The sequence below is a fragment of the Camelina sativa genome, chromosome 12 (genome assembly GCF_030686135.1).
Source record: "Camelina sativa cultivar CO46 ecotype springtype chromosome 12, ASM3068613v1".
Classification (NCBI taxonomy): domain Eukaryota; kingdom Viridiplantae; phylum Streptophyta; class Magnoliopsida; order Brassicales; family Brassicaceae; genus Camelina; species Camelina sativa.
In genome coordinates, this window is record NC_141891.1 from 20287136 (window position 1) to 20307339 (window position 20204).

The window sequence follows — 20204 nt, forward strand, 5'->3', positions numbered from 1 at the left end:
TTCCTGCTGGTTTCTCCCAACATCAGAAATTGTTTTATTTTGTTGTTGTATTTCCTGTCAACAATAGACCAGTAATGTTAAAACCCCAATCAATGCCTTTATCCCTTGCAAATCTTGGAGAGACTTCAACCTTAGTTTTAAGCTTTGGTTTACATCATCAGTAATTATCTGTTAAAATAACAAAGGAAAAAATGTAAAATTGAAAATGTTAAATTCAAGCGTAAATGGTTTATGATTCCTTGTTGAAATTTTTTCCACATGTGTGTCTCAAGTTCTAAGGGTAAGTGGTGTTGATCGTCTTTGATAGATGTGATAGACTGACAGTGAAACTCTGGTACATAGAGCCGTGAAATTGTATATAGACTCTTTAACATTGGAATAGAATGTCTTCCTTATTAAGTCTTTGATGAGCTAACCCACCTCGTCGTCCAGTTCATCTAAGTTGGCCTAAGAATAAAAAAGTGACTTGGGTTGGCAATTTAGTTTGAATAGTACATTCAAATAGTTGGTACACAAAATAAAATTAAAAAACATATGAAAAGAACTATGAAACAACGGATTGCCACACTCCGGACTCATTGAAAACAACACACCGGAGTATTCCCACAGCTTCGGATGGAGAGAAAGTGTGACGTGTCAAGGTCAAACCAGAGTTTTTCATTTTCAAATTACATTTAGTGCATGAAATGTAGTGCCACCTATTGCGCAATACACAACTTCAACCACTTTCGCTTTACACGAAAAACAAATGTTCCTTAAAAATAGCAAGACGATGTTTTAAGTAATAGTAGTAAAAATAAATATAATTGGTCATATTACCTGGCCTACATCCTTGTTGTTTGACGTAAGTCTCTATTTGTTCAATCATGTAGAAATCTTTTGGGTGTTAATAAATTTTGCCAACTAAAATTGACGGGAAATTACTTGCCTTGAAATAGTTACTGGGGAAAATATTAAAGACTATAAGATTGTTGTTCATTTTAAAAGATTATTGTAGGAATATTGGGAAAAAACTGAGAATAAAGTTGAATTTAAAGTTAGCCTACCATTTACTCTAATTTAGAGTAGATATAGAATAGAGCTGGAGGAAATGTTACTCTATAATAGAGTATTGACTTTAAAATAGACTGGGACTAGAGATCTTCTAAGAACCTAATAAATTATCATTAAACAATAAAATCCAAAACAACAGAACTTTGAAGGATTTAATTATTTTAATCAAAAATATTTCTAATATGTTTTGTTTAAGAACCATACATATAAAGGTTTTAAACATTTAAACATTTTAAAAATAAACTTTTCATAAAACGTCTATTTAATATATATTTCAAAAATATATTTCTAAATTTAATACATATTATAAATAACAAAAAAAACTTAAATATATCTCGCGCGATGAGCCTATTCCTAGTATGCCTACATCCTTGTTGTTTGACGTAAGTCTCTATTTGTTCAATGGGTGTTAATAAATTTTGCCAACTAAAATTGATGGGAAATTACTTGCCTTGAAATAGTCACTGGGGAAAATATTAAAGACTATAAGATTGTTGTTCATTTTAAAAGATTATTGTAGGAATATTGGGAAAAAACTGATGTGAAAACTAAGACAAAACCTGATTTAATTGGAAGCAATATCTATTACATGTTGGAGAATGGGAAAAAAACAAATACAGAATTAACCAGATGTATATGAAATATAATATCTTTTGCGGAATTGTTGGAGTTCAGAAAACATTGGGTTGACGATGTTGTATTCAAATATAAATAGTCTGCCCAGAGTGTAAGAAGTTTGGCATGTGTTTCAATGGCAAGTTTTTCCCAAAGAGAGACACTGCTTTCCCCGAATCAACAGATCTTCAAACTTAGATAGGCGAATTGCATGTCTGAAAGCAAGTAAAAAAAATAGTTAGAGAGGAAGTTTTTAATATACAGTAGGTGAGATAGATGTGGTGTGGATTAGGTAGTTGATTTACATTTTCGTCTAGAAAGAGACATTTAAAGCTGAGTAAGAGATTGTTTCTTCTAAAATATGGAGCTTCCCAAAAACAATCCTATTTTTACCGGTGGTCATCGTTAGTATGTAACTCTAGAGTAGAGTAGAGAGCAATTTTTTTAGGTTGTAACATTTTTAAAAGCGTAGTTAGTGTGTGGGGTGGGAGTGTTGATTCCTATTAGATTGAGGGAGAGAGATTATAATAATAATAAAAGTAATTAGAAATTGAATTCTATAGGATTATAATGTTATGGAAAACAGATTACTAATATTTATTTGGAAATAAATAAGAAAGCAATTATCAAATGACTTAATTTACTTTGATGGCAAGAGGTTACGTTTTCAAAAGCAGAATGCAAAACTAAAACTAAATCCCAGCTTCAATTTAAGTACCGTATGGGAGGAAGAGAAACACATGGGCTGCATGTTCAAATCTCATTTGTTTGTTTATTAAGGCAAATTTTTTAATTACCAAAGGATTAAGTTGACAATTGTGGTCATATTTAATTAGCAATGGACAAGTGTCAACTATATAAAGCGCCAGATGTCATCGTCTCAAACAAAGTTTAGAAAAAACCTTCTCTTATTATATAAGATATATATATATGTATATATATATCTTTTATAGATTAAGTTATTCTTTATTTACATGAAAAGGATACTCATAGAATTATGCTTGTCCTCATATTGATAACAACAAGTCTCCAACGAATTTTGGCACATATTAACTATCTATTTTCTTCAGCTTTTTTTTTTTTGTCGAAAGAAAGAAAAGTATATCAGTTTTTCTTTAGAATGCTTTATACACAAGTTATTTCCTTTTCTTTAATCCAAATTATTCTTTATTTAATTAATAGGACATTATTCGGAATTCTAACATACGGAAACCTATCAGATTTGAAAAGTATTTATGGGATAAACAAGTTTAAGTCGATGAAGGAGAATGTACGAATAAACACTATCATCTGAGATTCTGAGTCACTCTAACAAGCATAGTTTGGAACTTTGGTCTGGTGAGAATCAACGGCAGAGGCAGATATATGAGCCTTACGTTAAGTGAAGTCAAAGAATGTATTAACATACAAAACTAAGCGATTATTATAAAGTAAGAGTATATATATACGAATCTTTAGGAATGATCGTAAAAAGTTTCTGCTATATCCAGGAGAAAATGAGAGTGTTAATTACGCTTTGTAATTAATCCGTAGAGACTTTTTTCTGAGCGGAGATGGAGTTTATTGTCTCAGCCATTAGAATGATCGATGTCATAACCATCCTTCTTATCAATCTCGCCGTCATTATTGGATGATGATGAAGCTGATGAACTCCACTCCACTCACCACCAAAGAGTACTTCTGTATATATATATACCAAATAATGATTTTTACTTTATTATTGATAGCCAGCTCAATCGATATATAGTTATTTTGAACACTAATAACCGAAAAAATAACTAATTTACCATGTTATGGTTTCAAGCTTACATGAAGAGAGTATGGGTTTAAGTACCGGCCGGCATCTTTCTATGTTAAAAAGATAGTGATTATATAGTACCATTTCGTGGAGCACACATAGTCACGTACGTACGGTACTAAAGATATGGTGACATCATCGAGTGGTGAGAGGATGATGTTGACTAGTAAGGTGAGGTATCTTAACTATGGAGCTCTCAAACATGACACGGGGGCTCCAGCAGCTTCCGGTTCCGCTGGTGGAGGAAGAGCCTTGCAGGGTTGAAGTGAAAAACTCGCCGCAGATAAAAATAATTTCGAATTCAAAATCCCTATATTTTATAATAAGTTGAGTATGCATACTCCATGCAACCTGGATTTACAGATTAATTATTGTCGTGCCAACACAAACATAAGTTATATTGGCTCCGATTCATATATATGTCGCAAAATTATGAAAATATTCTAAAATTTTAAAAAAGTTTACAAACCATAATTTTATAGAAAACCATGATCTAGATATATAAAGTCTTACTAAACGTTTTTGTTCTAGTAATTTGGTCACTTATCGGAATCTGAGATTAACAACTACCATATGTTGGCATTGCAGCTTCTGTAGTTTGTCAACCCGTGGCATTTATCTACTCATTCAAATAAAATTCTTAAACTTACATTTAGATTTTAAATCAACTTAAATAGCAAGTTTGCAATCAGAGAATTACAATAGATAAGAAATACCCTCTCACACAAAAAAAAACTCATGATTATTAAATTAACTTAAAACGTTTGGTGGTTACATTGTCATCATAAGTACCTTTTGTTTTGGCTCTACTGATAAAAGTACTAAGAAGACTCCGGATCCAAACTTTTTACCAAAAAAAAAAAAAAAAAAAATCATTATAGGAAAACAAAAATCGAAGTGTATAAGTTTTAACATTAACATAGAGTGGTCCGACATTAAGCTACACACTCGTCCTCAATTATAAGTAAAGCAGTGTGTTAGGTGAAGTGCGGCCCCTCCTAGTGCTGCTCCCACTAAGTTTATCTTTACACTGAGGAAATCGTCTCAATGTGGCATTCCATGCTTATTTATTATTATATAACCAAATATTCGTCTTCACAATTCACTCTCTTCTTCTCTCTTTTTTCTTGGCGTCTCTAATAAAATGGAGACAAAATCCTCTGTGATCTTCTTGACCATCACCATCTTCTTCGTCTGCCTTCTTGCACACGTCACCTCCAAGGCATCATCATCATCATCTCTGTGCAATGGATCAGTGGCAGAGTGCAGCAGCGTGGTGGAGACAGAGGAAGTTACGGTGATAATGGATTCTTGGTCAAGCCAGAGGCTGACGGAGGAGCAGACACGGAAGCTTTCGTATGGAGCTTTGAGGAGGAACCAGCCTGCTTGCGACGGTGGTAATCGTGGCGAATCTTACTCCACACAATGTCTTCCTCCGCCGTCAAATCCTTATAGTAGAGGCTGCTCTAAGCATTACCGTTGCAGGCGTGACTCTTGACCATTCATTCACCAGCCATCTTTATGAATCTTTATGTTATGTAACTGTATACCCATATATATGTTCTTTTTATTTTGTTAGTGAAATTTGAATTGTTTGGTTTGAATTGTATAATCTCTTTTGAATCTTTGAAACACTCTGTCAATTTGGGGTTTCGTTTGTTAGATTAAAAAAAGTGTTGAGTCGAAATCAAAATCTGAAAAAGATATTACCTTTTTCATGTCGGGAATTTTGACTTTCTGACCCAGTCGACTCAACGCCAACTGCTACGCCTCTTATCTTAAATTCAATTGGAGACCAAAACATAATCATCCGAGCCATCCCCATCAAAACATTACCATGTAAGCCTAGTGTGGGCTGCACTTACTGATTAATGGGCAACCATAGTGTTGACTTAATTAGGACAACCTTTTACAAGCCAGGTAAAAACATAGACTAGTGTTGTTGATGTAATGTATTAAGTAAATATTAATGTATTGTGTTGTTGCATATAGCCATATAGGTCTATGGCATGCATAACGGGAATAATGGGTATCCTACGATGATTCTAGCATGGGATCATACGTAACTGGACGTTGTGACTTGTGAGGCTATTGCTTAAACATCCATAGCCGTGTGGTTGCAGGGCGTAACAGAGTGCTAATGACGGGTAACTTAGTAACTTACTATCAAAGGGTAGATCTGTATGGTTGTTGTGTTTGTGTTACTTAGGGTACAATATGTTGTATATTCACGACCGACCCCTCCTTTACGGGTTGTTAGATATTCATTTTAGCCATGAGAAGGATACTCATGGAATTATGCTTGTCCTAATATCGATAAACAAGTCTCTACGAATAAAGAAGTTAAAGTCAATCAATGAGCAAGTTAAAACAAAAATTAACGCACTTATCTGATTTGGCCAAACGCAATAGATTTGAGTCATCCCCACGTAAGCTTAGTTTGGTACTTTAGTCCGGTGAGAATCAACGGCAGATTACGTTAAAAGTCAGAGAATGTATTAAAGTACAAAACTAAGCGATTATTATAAATTCAACAGAATCTATATATAAGCTAAACATGGATGACATTTTGAATTCTCAACTCATTTTACTGAGCAACCCAAATCTACTAGAGTCGGATCGTTGGATTGAAGCGACACTGAATCCTGATAGAACTTTGACTTATTTGTACGAAAGCTTCCATACTTCTCTGACATTGGAGGAACCATCTGTGACTTCAGACACCAACGTTGAAGCAAGTACACCTGCAATGAAGAGATGAATTGATGAGGTCTTGGTACGTGGGTTATATTATCATTGTAGAGGATGAACAAAGCAACCCTTGCTTTATATATATACATCATCGAATAGGCCATCTTACCGTCTTTCTCTATCATAGACAAGAACTGCCTTGTCCCTCCTCCAACCCCGAAATAGTACTTCTTTGCAGCCATGTACACTGCTCCATCAGGATACACAAGGCACTGCAAAGAACCAAGTGTTGAACAACCTCCAATGAATTGAATCTTTAAAGAATGATTGTAAAAAAAATTCTGCTATCCAGGAGAAAACGAGAGTGTTACCCTTTTAATCAATCCGTATAGACTTTTATGAGCGGAGATGGAATATATTGTCTCAGCCATTAGAATGATGTCGTAACCACCCTTGTTATCAACCTCACCATCATTATTAGCTAGTGGAAGAACCTGATGAACTTCACTCCAATCACCGCCAAAGAAGCGTACTTCTGTTTCATCTACTGAGACAGAGGAAGACTTGTCGGAAAGATTAGCATTCAGATTCGGGATGGTGAGACATCGAAGGACCTCAGCATTGAAGTCTTGGAAATGAACGGCATCTGAACCCTGGACAACAAAAGAGACCATAGATCTAAGAAAGATGGGGTTTGGCACACAGAGCATAATATAGAGCTCAGAAAGCATCAACTTACCTTAAGACACGCATAGATTCCTGGAAGTGAATGACCACATCCAAGCTGAAACCATAGATTCATAGGTAAGTGATGTAAAGAAACTGAGTGATATCCATCGTTTTGACAACTAAGGAAAGAGAGCCTACCTCGAGAACCCGTTTGCCAGAAAGTGATAAGTTGCCGGATTGAGATTCTTTTTCAAGAGCTTTGACAAGATCAATTGATCCTTCCCAAAGCTTAAGCCCGCCTAGATTCAATCGCATTCGAGATTAACAAAAGAAATGCAAATAGTGCAGGAGATACACACATCTCACAAACCATAGGTAGAATAAAACTATTTTACCTTCATAGACTCCAGGAACCAAATCTGAATTAGGCAATCCAAAGACATCTTTAGTGCTCACACGACCCTAAAACCAATCCAGAAACTAAAATGACTCATTTTCATGAACATCATCATCTCAACTGGGACTAGCTTTGGGCTTACTATACATTTTTAGAGGTTTTAAAGCATCTGAGAGTCTCAATTTCTCAGTTTCTTTTCTCAAATTTTAGTGAATTTTATCGGCTAAGTGAAAAAAGAAACGCACCTTTAAAAGAGTGATATCGCCGATAGTAACTTTATCCACTGCTAGATCAACGGAGGAAGACGCCTACTGCGACGAAATCCACAGAAATCAAAAAGAGGGAATATTACATTAAGAAATTGGAGATGAGGAAGTAGTAGCTAGTGACGATACCTCGGAGGATAATACTTCAACAGGAGGAGGCGGTGGAGGAAGAGCTGGCTCTGGCGAATCAAGGAACCCTAAACCTAGACCAGAGCCTTGTGAAGAAGAAAAAAGCTGAAACGTCGGGTTCGTCGCCATTGACAAAAAGCTTCGGCGGCAGCACTTCAAAGTGTAGTAGCCTTTTGAGGCCAGAGAGCACAGAGAAGAGCAAATAGAAACCCATCGAACCGGTCGGTACGAAATTGGACTTATCGGTTCACTAAACCAATCAATTAAATCACCCAAAACAAAATTTTTGCTAGCAACTCTCGAATGAATGGAATCATCATGTTACATACTGTATATTACATTCGAGTCTCCAAAGATATGATGAAAAAGCTTGTCTTCAACTTGGTTAAAGTTTTGGTTCAAAGGATATATATATTCTCCTCCTAATTTTGAACTGGTCGTAGAATTTCTAAGAGAGATAGGATGGATATGGGGAAACAAGGATTTGGCATATTTACAAACAAGAACGATGACGATTAAGCAAGCCAAAGGGAACAACAATGGCTTTAGACGCTGTAACAGTATTGATAAGGGACTCAATGTCACTTGACTCGGCATCTTCATTTCCTGGAAGCAAGAACATATCGGTACCTATAAATAATATAAAAGGAAACAAAACCAAGTTAGCTATTAATTAATGCATATAGTAAACAAAAATTGATAGCTAGCTAGCAAAACATATATATTTACCTCTTCACTACGTCTTCCAACTGGAAACCGAGTAATTTGACTAGAATCGTGCTTCCACTGTAAGCACGGGCTAAGATCACTGTGATGAACATGATGCTCAATGGAAGCATCCAGGAACATACAGCCATGCGCATATAGATACTTGAGGCTCAATGGAAGTACTACTTCTTTTAGTGATGTGAGTTTCTTGCAGTGATTGAGGCAGAGAGTTACCAACGAGGAGAGATCCTTAATACTTGTAGGAACTGTTTCAAATTCGTGTCTGCTGATATCCAAATATGTTAGGTTTTCAAACCTAGTAAGTTGATCAGACAAGGATTGAACATTCTTGCAGTTGTCAAGCCAAAGCTCTACCAAACAGTATTTTCTCTCATCTTGTTGTGCATCAGAAAGGTTCACCAACGCTTGGAGATTTGTGCAATCAGAAAGAGTCAGTGTCTCCAATTGATGATATAGGTCTGGCAATGACTCGAGTCGACGGCAGGTACAAAGCGTCAAATGTTTCAAATTGGTAAGAAGAATCATTGTCGTTGGTAACACTTTGAAGCCATTCCCACTAAGGTCTAGTTTCTCTAGAACCAGTAAATGGTGAATGTCATCTGGAATTTCTTGAATGTTTAGGTTGATTAGATTTAACTCCGTCAACCAGGGAAAATCTGAAAAACTGTAACACTTGAATGGATCGTTGCTCTGATCATCACCACTGCAGTTAAACCGCATGATGTCGAGTGATTTAAAACAGTAGGGAGGTGACATGAGCTTAGGTGTTTCATTTTCCAACGTCATTAGTTCATGGGGTAACTTTTGCTCAGAAATAGAACAAAGATGCTCTGCGTATCCTTCAAGATGCTTCAACCTGATTTTTATCTCGCCACTGATTGATAGATTTGGAATGGAAACTCCCCGGAGTTCATATGGTTCTGCATCAAGTACATGCATGCGGATTAATCTAACGCGCATGCACAATTCGGAGCTGCTACTTTGAAAGACAAAAGATTCAGATTCCCTTATTATGAGCCTTAGATTTAGCCCATCACAGTTGGACACATCAAGCTTCTTCAGTGTAGATATGCACCATATAGACTTTGGAATCAGCTTCAAGGAAATACAACCTTCAAGTATTAACTCCTCAAGACGCACTGCTTTCTCAAGATCTGGAAGTTCTTTCAGATCCCTACATCCTGTCAGATCTAGCCTCCTCAAATGCAAAACAGTCTGAGAAGAATGAGACATAGCCGAAGAAAATTGTTTTAGGAAAAAAAAAAAAAACACTTTTTAGCAAGTATATATATAAGGAGATTGCAAAAGTAACATACCTGGACTCCAGTCCAAAGGCTTGTGAGCTTGCTGTAACACAGATTTATTTCAACAAGACAATATGGCCTAACTATTGGTGGCAAGGTTGTATAAGGATATGCATCCCAATGTTGACGAGAAACTATAGGATTTTCCTCTAGATTGAGTCGTATCCTGGACTCCGAACCTCTAGAATGTGTGTACACCTTCAGAAATTTGAGACTACTCATTGGCTCGAAAGCAAACCACTGAATATGAAAGTGTTGGATATGGGCTTGCCCCCAACATTTATAGAAGCCCAAGCAGAAGATTTCAGGAAGATTTGGGCCAGAAGTCTTGGATTAGGTCCAACAGGCCGCAGGGGCAAAATCGTAATTTTAAAGAGGATCAGAAGAAACCCTAGGTCATTGGCCCACTATATATAGCAGATGTCATTGTCAGAGAAAAGGATCCGAAATTTTGGACAATTAGAGAGAGAAAGGTTGTTATTTTCATATTAAGCATTTTTGCTCCCTAATTGTCATTTTCCTCAAAACCCTTCTGTAAAATTCGACGTTAAATAAAAGAACCAGATCCGATTCATCCCACTTTATTGATATCATTTATATTGTCGATTTCATACATCAACAGAAAGCTATGGGGCAGTGCACTAACATCGAGTGTGATGCCTTCAATTTTGCTTGTACCCTGACAATAGTAAACATATGTGAATGTGACGTTTAAAAAGAAACCATGGCATACCCAAACAAACATTTTAATATGCGCACAATGACATACAACAAAATCTAACAAGTTTGGCGAGGCTTACTGCATAGTTTGCCAGTAGTGCATATATGTCGTCAGGATGCCACAAGATGCGTTGTTTGGCAGGTCTGCTTCCAGATTCTGGACGCACGATATGTCTTCCCGTTTGCTCTACCAAACCATGCATAGCTATACACCCATCAGTTGATATGTCAATGAGAGACTTTTTGGCTAAATGTCTTATCTCAAATTCACCGCGATTAAGAAGGGTACTGACTCGTAGGACTGGGTCTCCATTGAAAAGACATGCGACATGAAGAAAAGCAGCCTTACCAACTTCGTCTAAGCTATTGTAGCTAATATTCAAGATACTCGTAATGTTTTCGTAAGGAGCTTCTTCAAACGATTTTAAACCATCTTTCCACTCCACTATAGACTTGCCATGGAGATAAAAGCCAAAAGCCTCAAGGGCCAAAGGAAGACCTTGTGCAAGCCCTGTAGCACAAATTGAGAGATCTTTGTAGACATGAGAAGGAGGATGTCCTCCTTCAAAAGCAACCTGCTCGAAGAGTTTGAGGGCAGTATCATTATCCATGCACTTAACATCGTAAACAAATCTTACTCCACAAGAGTTGTTAAGCAAGCTCTTGTCTCGTGTTGTTACAATAATTCGACTGCCTAGTCCAAACCATCTAGCCTCTTTTGCCAGTGCATGCAGCTGGTTCACATCATTCACATCATCAAGGATAATAAAAACTTTGAGGTGTCCAAGCCTTGACTTGATACAGTGAACACCTTGTTCCACACTCCACAACTTAACATGTTCTTCACCCAAAATATTGGAAAGAAGCTGTTCTTGTAAGTATAAGAGACCATGTTTGGAAGAAATTCTCCTAATGTTTGGTATGAAACAAGAATGAGGTAAAAACCTATGTTTATATTGTTCATAAATGTACTTGACTATGGTGGTTTTGCCAATGCCTCCCATTCCCCATATTCCTATCATACGAACCTCATCATTGGCGTCCATGTTCAAGAGAGGACTGAGACCTTTCTCATGTGTTTTCATCCCGACAATATCACTGAAATCTATTGGCAACATAGATAACAATCGGCTTGAAATACGTCGAACAATGTCTTCAATCATGGTGGCCTCATCCACGCTAAAATCGAAGAAAAAAACAATTCAAAGTAAGAAAACTCACTAAAGAACAAAAGATTTTAAGCCACTTGTGATGAAATATAGAAAGATAAAGATAGAGCCTACCATTGTGTGGAACCTTGCCCTTTCGGTTGGCGATACGAGTAAGTGCTTCTCTCCATCCAAGAACCTTGTCGGCCATTTCTAAACCTTGGTACCATTCTAAAGCAAAACTTCCTCTCTGATTTCTCACGTCAGAGGGATTCACACCAGAGAAAATAGGAACGACTTCAATCTCCTTCTTTCCCTGAAGTTCCATAATCAATCGGAGCTCCTCCAAGCACCACCTTGAAGCAGAGCCGTGCCTAGAGGTTTAGAGGCCATAGGCAAAAAAAAAAAAATCATATTTGAAATAATTTAAGAAAATATAACACTTCTAATACTTCATAATAATTTTATAACCAAAGGTATACAATAAAATAGGTAGATATAGTATTGTGTCACTATCAACAACAAAAAATTGTTTTGGTGATTATATGAATTTTAAATAAACGGTGGTGTAAAAATGTGATATCTAATTAGTACTATAAGAAAATATTAATATGCAGGGATCCTAATTTGTCCGTGTATTTAGACCTTAGAGATCCTACATATTGCAGTATTGGCATTGCTCTATTTTCACTATATTTCCTTATTACGTATATAAATTTTGATAACCTTACTTTGACACATGCATGAAAAACACTAATTGACAAAAAGATGGCTTCATAAACTTTCTACAAAATTAGAGGCCGGAGGCGAGTGTTTCTTTTTCTACCATGTAGGCACGGCTCTGCCTTGAAGTAACGTAGTTCTCGGAGATAGCTACAGCAGCAAATCTTGAACTCTGTATGGCTTTGCAGAGTTCCTCAGAAATAGATTCTCCGATCTCAAGCTTACGGTCGTCTTTGAAAGTAACAATTCCCCTACTAACAAGCGCTTTATGCAAATGGCTAACGAAGCTTTTGCGTGTGTCTTCTCCTCGGAAGCTGAGAAAGACATCATAGTTCCAGAGTCGATGTGAAGAGGACGAAGCCATTTGGTATCGAGTTGAAACTCTCTAACAACTATGATTAACATAACAAGTCGAGGTGAAAACGAAAAGTCCATTTGGAAGACTTTTAAATCCAACCAAAGGACAAGTGTACATATATATTAATAAATCTCCCCCATGCATTATTAATCTCCCTCCGTTCTAGTTTAACTGTCGTTTAAGTTTTTTCACACAAATTAAGTAAACTATTAAATTTTATGTTTTGCCCTTCATTAATATATTTTATAATTTTTTCATTGGTTGAAACTTTAATACAGCAGGGATAAGATTGAAATATTCATCAAACATCTGCATTGAAAATCTAAAACGACAACTAATATGAAACAAAAATTAAATCCTAGAACAACAACTAAATTAGAACGAGGGAGTAATAAATAGAGGACTCTTGTATCCAATTAAAATTGAATGATGATGTAAAGAAAGAGACCTCTAATGGCGAAACATCTTACATTTTAGCCTGACTGGGAAAAAGGAAATTACGCAGGAACTTACATTTTAGGCTATCTCCATTCGACCAAGTTCTTGAAAAAAAATGAAGTTCGATGTTTTCGTCAGTTTCAGAGGAATTGACACTCGGAGAACTTTTGTGAGCCATCTTTGTCATTCATTATTTAAGAAACAAATAAGGTTTTTTAAAACCGATGAATGGAGACCAGGTTCTTCTCAAGTGCTTCAGTGAATTGAAGAGTCTAGAGCTGCGATTGTAGTCATATCAAAGAACTTTACTTCCTCTGTTTCTTGCTTAGACGAATTAGCCAAGATAATGGAGTGTAGGGAGAAAAGATCCCAAGGATCAACCACTTCCTTGTTCTTGGTGGTGCCGGTTTTCTACTGCATAGATCCTTCTGATGTTTTAAGACAAGCAGACAATCTTCAGGAGCATGTCGGTGGAGATAACTTGGACAAGGTAGACAAGTGGAGAGATGCATTGACAATGTTTACTCGGACATTTGCTCATTTCTTGGATTGGTACGATTACTTCCAGCTTCTTTTTTATTCAGTTACTGAGAATATTCATCATCTTCTCACTTTCTTTTTTTCTTTTCTTTAGGGAGCAGGAAGACTCATACATCATCGATAGAGTTACCAATTATATTTCTGAACATTTATCCGCAGGCAGATCACCAGGCAAACAAGGATCTGAAAGAACATCAGGAACTAGGAGTAACGAGATAAGTGAGTTTGAAAGCTTACTAACAACGCCTAGGACAGGGGTTTACGTGTTAAATGAGCCTGAAAGCTTAAGAGCACCTATGACTGAGAGTAACGAGTACATGAACAAAGAAAAGCCTCTTAGAGTCAAGCCTAGGCTTAGGAACTCTGTGAACGTTTCTGAAAACAAGTTGTCCGTGAGTTCTAGTAAATTTTATAGTCTTGTTGGGATGGATCAGAATATAAAATCAGTGGAGGCATTACTGCTTGATCTTGATTCGAAAGACGGATCTGTCGGAGAAATCGGCATTTGGGGTGTGAGAGGAGTCGGGAAAACCACACTTGTGAGATGTGTTTACGAACATATATCGCTGCAGTTTCAAGATCACTGCTACGTCATGAATGATACCAGCAACTATTCTCTAGGCGGCCGTGAATTAAAGTGTTTACTAGAGGAAATAACAAGAGCTGCTCTAAAGACAACGTCCTCACGGAGTGTAACTGGGAACTGTGATGTTGTGAAGGCCAAGTTTGGACACAGAAAGGTTTTGGTTATTGTTGATGGTGTTGATCACATCGCCCAACTCAATGATATCACTTTGATCGCTAGTTGGTTCGGTCCGCGTAGTAGACTCATCATAGTCACACAGGACAAGAGTTTACTACTTGAGTCTGGAATTAGGCATCTCTATGAAGTAGAGCCTCTAAAATACGATGAAGCTCTTCAACTGTTTTCACAATTTGCCTTCAAAGAGATACACGTTCCTAGTGTCTTTGATAGATTCTCTGCTCGTGCTGTCTTTATTACAGGTCATATTCCACTTGCCCTTAAAGTGTTTGGCTCCTTCTTATTCGAGAAAGACATCAATGAATGGGAATTTGAGCTGCTAAGACTCGAAGCATCACAAGAAAATTGGATATCAGTTGTTTCTAGTTACATCGGTGGGGACTTTTATCGAAGACAGCCAACCATATTAGATCGATACATTGGAGGAGAAGACGATGAGGGAGATGAGTTTCCATCGTATTGCTTCGCTCTTGGCTGATCAAAAAGGTGAAATCACGTCCCAACTTAATTAAACTGAAAACTATTTGCTTATATGTACTTATCGTACTTGCTCAAAGATAGATCATGCATCGTTTTATAAAATGTAAATGGAGTAACTTCTTTTGTTTTTTTCTTGTGTATCAAAATAGCTTCTTTTTATTGTTTTTCTTTTCACTCTTGAGCAAATTGCTTCTACCTATATAAAACTAAAACACCACAGTAATGATTGAATGACATATATTTCACTTTATGCCAAAATTTGAGGTTCATATGGAGAAAAAGTATACTTATAATCATCACTATCATCAAACCCATCACTACCATCTTTCCCTTGTCTCATCAACTCCCTCACTTCTTCAATCCTCTCTAACATCCCCTTCACAGCCAGCTCAAACGCATCTTCATTCCCTTCCGAATTATACTTGGGATCAGCGTAGACCACCCTCGGTATCAACTTTATCACTTCTTCTCTCAAACTCACCACTCTCTCCTCTGGAATCTCATTCAACCTCTCCTTGATTTTGATATTCCACTCCTTCACATCCCTAACCGGTAGATACACAGAGTACCTCGTGTGGTTCTTAGGCAAATGCCACTTGTATTGAGCGTAAGCTGTCCCCGGATGGAAGAACACCGGGATGCAGCCTGCCAATATCGAATCAAACATGGATCTTCTCGTGTAAGAATCTCCCGGTGGCTGAAGACAAAACACCGAGTTCCTGAAAACCTTCATCACATTGACAGGGTTGTCACAGTTCGTTTTCCCATAGTTACAGTCTAGCAAGTAACATTGATCCCCTGACTCCAAACACTCATCAATGATCTTCCCACGAACCGAGTCTTTATACTCAGGCCTCGGAGCTCCCGCGAATGCGAACAGATACTCTCGTTTCCGAGACCTCATTAGCTCTTGCCACTCCGAAACTTCATCCACTGATCTAGGATGGAAACATGTCGGATAAGGAATAGCGTAATCGTTCTTCCAAGAACTCGATTCGATAGACAGCATCGACATGTTTCTTGATTCAGGTAAGAACCTCAGCTTGCTTCCCCAATCAGATTCGTTATCAGTCTGTCTCCTAAAATCCCAAGCGATCCTTCCTGAAACCAAGAAATGGTCTCTACCAGACATACGACCCCACTCTTTCTGTACCACAAGCCAATTCATCAGCTCATGAGACGAAGAGTCTCTAACGGAAATGTTGAAACCCCAAAGGTACCTACTCATATCAAGACCAGCGTAAAAGGGCACGAAGATGGCAGAGGCTAGAGACGAATCATTGGTCAAGCATCTGTAATTCATCATCTTGTTGTGAAAAATCACCTCGAGCATAAACTGATTCGTCGTGGACCAACTTTGTTTCAACAAGACATCCTCGTAGCTCTTAATCACAGGACCGAAACCGTAGTTTTCAATGTAAGGACAAATGTCTTTCTCGGTTCCTCTAGTAATCAAATAGCAGTTATCAAGCAATTCGGAATTGAATCTATAAGGAAGATTATGGACATAGATGTACCGACCGGAGCAAGAAGAAGAAACAGGAGATGGGTCGTCGGGTAATCGTGAAAAGTTGTCATCTTTCGTGAATTCAGGGGAGATTGATTTCTGGGTAACGTCGGGGATTGAGAAAACGGTTTCGTCTGTGTCGGTGAAGAGAGCAGAGTAGTCGAAACAGAGGAGGACGAAACAGAGGAGAAAGAAGAGTGGAACAATGAACCAGACATTGTTATGATTGTTGTTGTTGTTGTGGTTGTTGCTACGGAACTTGCCCGTCGCGATGGAGATGGGTTTCTCCATCTGAGAATAGTTCTTGGGTCGCATCAAATAAGGGAGAGGAATAAATCAAAAATTAAAAAGAATGTGTAAGACTTGTTGAGAAGTGGAGATGATAGTGTGTGTGACCATGAATTTGGGGAGAAGAGAAGGGGAGTATGAGAGTTAAGAGTGACACATGGATGTGTCGAGGTACTAAATAAAAGTGACGGTTTCGTTGTCGGCAAATGAAGTTTAGGGGAGATTCAGTTTCGCATGGGTCAGTCAATAAAGACCTTCTCTTTTCTCTCTCGGCTCCACCTAATAATAGTACTCTCTATTAATGGTATTCATAATTTTAAATATAAATTGTTAAATTTGTTTAATTAATTGCTAATTTGTATTTTAGTGGGTTTCACTGTATAAAGCTAAAAAAGGATATGGGAATTTTTACAAAGCAAATGTGCAAATAAATTTTGTAGATTTAGTATCAAACCTTATAATAACAAAAAGTGCAAATAAACATATGATTGAATCAATTATTGAAAAAAATTGTGTTGAACAAATTCACATAATGAAGAGAGGGGGAGAAAGTGAAGAGAGGGGGAGAAAGTTAAATATTCTCGATATTTAAAGCACTTTTGCTCTGAACTTTAAAATGAGTAATCTCCGTCAAATCATTCTCTTATTTAGTCTCTGTGAACCAATTGACATACTGTATCTAGTAGAGATCAGGTGAGTATGTAAACTGAACAAAAGGGAACTAATAAAAAGAAAAAGAAATAAATAAATTGATGATATTTAAAGGGTGAATTAGGTGTATAACCAAAATTCATAATATTATTAAGAATATAGCAGCATAAGTGAAGAAATTTGAAGAATAGGAGGAAGGGCAAGCAAAATTACTATTTTGGTGTTTTAGGGTAGGGGTGATGGTGGTGGCTAGAGGCCGGCGGTGGTAGCCGACGATGGTGGCCGGCGGAGGGAGTGGCCGGAGGTCGCTGACGGCGGTGGTCGCCGGCGGCGGGGTTGCCGGAAGTGATGGCCGCCAGAGGTGGTGGTCGCCGGAGGTGGTGGTCGCCGGAGGTGGTGGTCGCCAGAGGTGGTGGTCGCCGGAGGTGATAACCGCCGGATAATCGCCGGAGTTCGGTGGCTGGTCGTCGGTGGCCGGTGGCCGGATGTCGGTGGCCGGTGGCCGGTGGCCGGATGTCGGTGGCCGGCGGCCGGTGGCCGGATGTCGGTGGTCGGCGGTCGGTGGTGGCAGCGACCGGAGGTCGGAGGTGGCGACGGCCGGTGGTCAATAGTGGTGGTGGCTGAAGGAAATCTAAACCCTAGAAGTTAGGTGATTGTGAACCCAAGGGGTGAGGGTGGTTAAGAGGTGGAGTGGTGATGGTGGTGGTAGGGAGTATGGGTGGTGGTGACAAGGGTAAAGTGGTATATAATACAGTTTATACATAATATATCCCTCTTTAGTGGTTAGAGTAGTTAGAGAGTCAATTATAATTTTTTTTTAGGTTATAGGGTGCAATTCCCCATATTTAAAAGCTTAGTTTGACAAGAAAAAAAAAACAGATTTTAAGAATGATAAAACTAATTAAGAGGGGTGTATTCAACTTAACATTTTAAGTGATTTGTGTAAAATTTACAAATCTTATGTTATTCAATTATGTATTTTAAAAAGTCTTTTGAAATTCTCTATTATTGAATTATGGATTTTAATAAGTCTTCTGAAATCCACTGTTATTGAATTAATGATTTAAAAATCTATCTTAAAATCCACTGTTATTCAAAATAGTATGCAGATTTGGATTTTAATATTTTTTTGGATTTTGAAGGATTTGAGAAGATTTCTTTAGTTAAAAATACACAAATCCAAATCTCATGGTTTTAGGTGGAATTTGAAAGAATTTTACAATAAATCATATCAACCTCCCTAAAATCATCAAAAAAGTTTAGAATCTCATAAAAACTAAAATCACTTGGAATATTAGAGGGGGGTATTGGTTTGAGATTTTAAAAGAATTTTAATGACTTTAAAAGTTATGTAGAATATGTTGTTATTCAATCAAGACTTTTTAAAACTCTTTTAAAATTTGGTGTTATTAGTTGTGGATTTATAAAAAGTAATCTAAAATCTTGATAAATCTATTGTTATTGGATTAAGAGTTCTATAAAGTCATTAAAAGTTTTATGTTATTCAAATAAAACAAAAGAATCTTGGATTGTTAATGAATTCAAATAATATGTTATTGGTTTAAGATTTTATATCACTTTCTTCATAAAAAAAGTCATGAAAACTCTCTCATCAAATAGAGAGATTTGAAAAAAGTGCTTAGTGGATTATACGGTGACCTTCCACCATCGTCCGATGATGAGAAACCCAGCGGAAACTCCTCCTCATTCTCTCAACTTTCACTTCGACCCTCTCTCTCTTCTTTCTTTATCTCTCTTTCTTCTCTATGTGTGTGTGCATGTTTGTTTACGTCACACTCTGAGTATATTAGATCATGACATCCTTTTTTGTATAAAATTTTGTATCATCACTTCCGTAACAAGATGAGAAACTCTTGTACCTATAACTTGGAGATCGAGTATGTCATTTTTTTGATAAAACCAGAACAACCGATAATGTCAACAGGCGTTGAATAAAATGATTTTATAGAAGATGATAAGCAAGAGATTTTTTTTTCTTTCACAAAAGCGTTGAATCAAAAGAATATTGTGCAATATTTTTTGAAAAAGATTTTACAAGATTTTATGAGTGATTTTACAAGATTAGGAAAAAAAATCAGCAAGATTTTAAACAACTTTCTAAACAATCACTTAGAATCCTCAATTTTATACTTTCTATGATTTTATTTGAAGTCATTAAAATTCTCTTAAAATCTCAAACCAATACCTCCCCCTTAGATTGAATACACCCCCATATATATATATATATATATATATATATATATATATATATATATATTCTACCTGTTTTAGAAATCGCTAGGCGCTAGTCGAGCGGTCGGAATGGGACTAGCACCTAGCGAGAAAATCAGAGATTAAACGGAGATTAATCGGGGACTAGTTTTAGGGTTATTTTATTAAATTATTAATAAAATAACAATATATAGTATTAAATATATGTATAATTCTGTTTATGTTAAAAGAAAATATCAAATAAAATATAAAACTACAGTATTGTTTTAAAAATTACGGTAAACACATAAAACATAACTTAAAAAAGTTATGATTTTTGTTAAAAATTTATATATTAGTTATTGTAAAACATCCATAAACTCTCATTTAATAACAAAAAATACATATTTGATTTTTATTTGGCTCTAAAAATAATCATTATATACAAAATTAAGCGGAAAATAATCGGATTAGACGGATTATAATCAAAATAGACAGATATAATTGGAGAATCGATGTTAGGTGGGGATTAATTAGTCATTAATCAAGGCAGAGAGTATAGACCTAACGATTTTGTGAGGCGTAATCGGTGCTAGACGGGGATTTTTAAAACAGGTTATATACTACTAAATAAAAACATTAATAAAAAACGAAAGGGATATCAATTTTTTTTTTTTTTTCATTCTCATATTTATTAACTCTATGTTCTTCTTTCAAGAATCAAGA

General features: G+C 36.7%; 3 protein-coding genes and 2 pseudogenes across 4 annotated transcripts; 2 read left to right on the forward strand and 3 right to left on the reverse strand.

Annotated features, from left to right (window-relative positions):
• Window positions 1–4539: 4539 nt before the first annotated feature.
• On the forward strand, window positions 4540–5070 carry LOC104732279 (protein RALF-like 32). The gene has a single exon (XM_010451815.2). It carries the CDS (start codon window positions 4611–4613, stop codon window positions 4962–4964), a length of 354 nt encoding a protein of 117 aa, XP_010450117.1. The 5' UTR covers window positions 4540–4610; the 3' UTR covers window positions 4965–5070.
• An 843-nt stretch (window positions 5071–5913) lies between these two features.
• On the reverse strand, window positions 5914–7918 carry LOC104732280 (uncharacterized). Its single transcript, XM_010451817.3, has 8 exons — window positions 7619–7918; window positions 7469–7531; window positions 7222–7288; window positions 7025–7125; window positions 6897–6941; window positions 6529–6810; window positions 6327–6429; window positions 5914–6210 (listed from the first exon to the last, which is right to left on the reverse strand). The coding sequence occupies exons 1-8, from the start codon at window positions 7745–7747 to the stop codon at window positions 6128–6130; spliced, it is 873 nt and encodes a 290-aa protein (XP_010450119.2). The 5' UTR covers window positions 7748–7918; the 3' UTR covers window positions 5914–6127.
• Window positions 7774–12606, reverse strand: LOC104733676 (disease resistance protein RML1A-like). The gene is made up of 8 exons (XM_087477037.1): window positions 12365–12606; window positions 11651–11875; window positions 10452–11550; window positions 10281–10330; window positions 9670–9901; window positions 8348–9562; window positions 8120–8248; window positions 7774–7788 (listed from the first exon to the last, which is right to left on the reverse strand). The coding sequence occupies exons 1-8, from the start codon at window positions 12604–12606 to the stop codon at window positions 7774–7776; spliced, it is 3207 nt and encodes a 1068-aa protein (XP_087333163.1).
• Window positions 12607–13153: 547 nt separating this feature from the next.
• LOC147930800 (disease resistance protein CHS1-like) lies at window positions 13154–14819 on the forward strand (annotated as a pseudogene).
• Window positions 14820–15044: 225 nt separating this feature from the next.
• LOC104732281 (putative xyloglucan galactosyltransferase GT14 pseudogene) lies at window positions 15045–16844 on the reverse strand (annotated as a pseudogene). The gene has a single exon (XR_015573934.1). The product of XR_015573934.1 is annotated as a putative xyloglucan galactosyltransferase GT14 pseudogene (transcript).
• Between the last annotated feature and the right edge of the window lie 3360 nt (window positions 16845–20204).

Excerpts from the sequence above, each read along its gene's own strand:
- LOC104732279 (XM_010451815.2), top strand. The coding sequence starts at position 4,611 with ATGGAGACAAAATCCTCTGTGATCTTCTTGACCATCACCATCTTCTTC.
- LOC104732280 (XM_010451817.3), bottom strand. The coding sequence starts at position 7,747 with ATGGCGACGAACCCGACGTTTCAGCTTTTTTCTTCTTCACAAGGCTCT. Across the intron at positions 7,126-7,221 it reads GGTTCCTGGAGTCTATGAAG|GCGGGCTTAAGCTTTGGGAA; the intron begins GTAAAATAGTTT and ends GATTGAATCTAG. Across the intron at positions 6,211-6,326 it reads GTCTATGATAGAGAAAGACG|GTGTACTTGCTTCAACGTTG; the intron begins GTAAGATGGCCT and ends TCTTCATTGCAG.
- LOC104733676 (XM_087477037.1), bottom strand. The coding sequence starts at position 12,606 with ATGGCTTCGTCCTCTTCACATCGACTCTGGAACTATGATGTCTTTCTC. Across the intron at positions 11,876-12,364 it reads GAGAACTACGTTACTTCAAG|GTGGTGCTTGGAGGAGCTCC; the intron begins GCAGAGCCGTGC and ends CTCTGCTTCAAG. Across the intron at positions 11,551-11,650 it reads AAGGTTCCACACAATGGTAG|CGTGGATGAGGCCACCATGA; the intron begins GCTCTATCTTTA and ends CTTCGATTTTAG.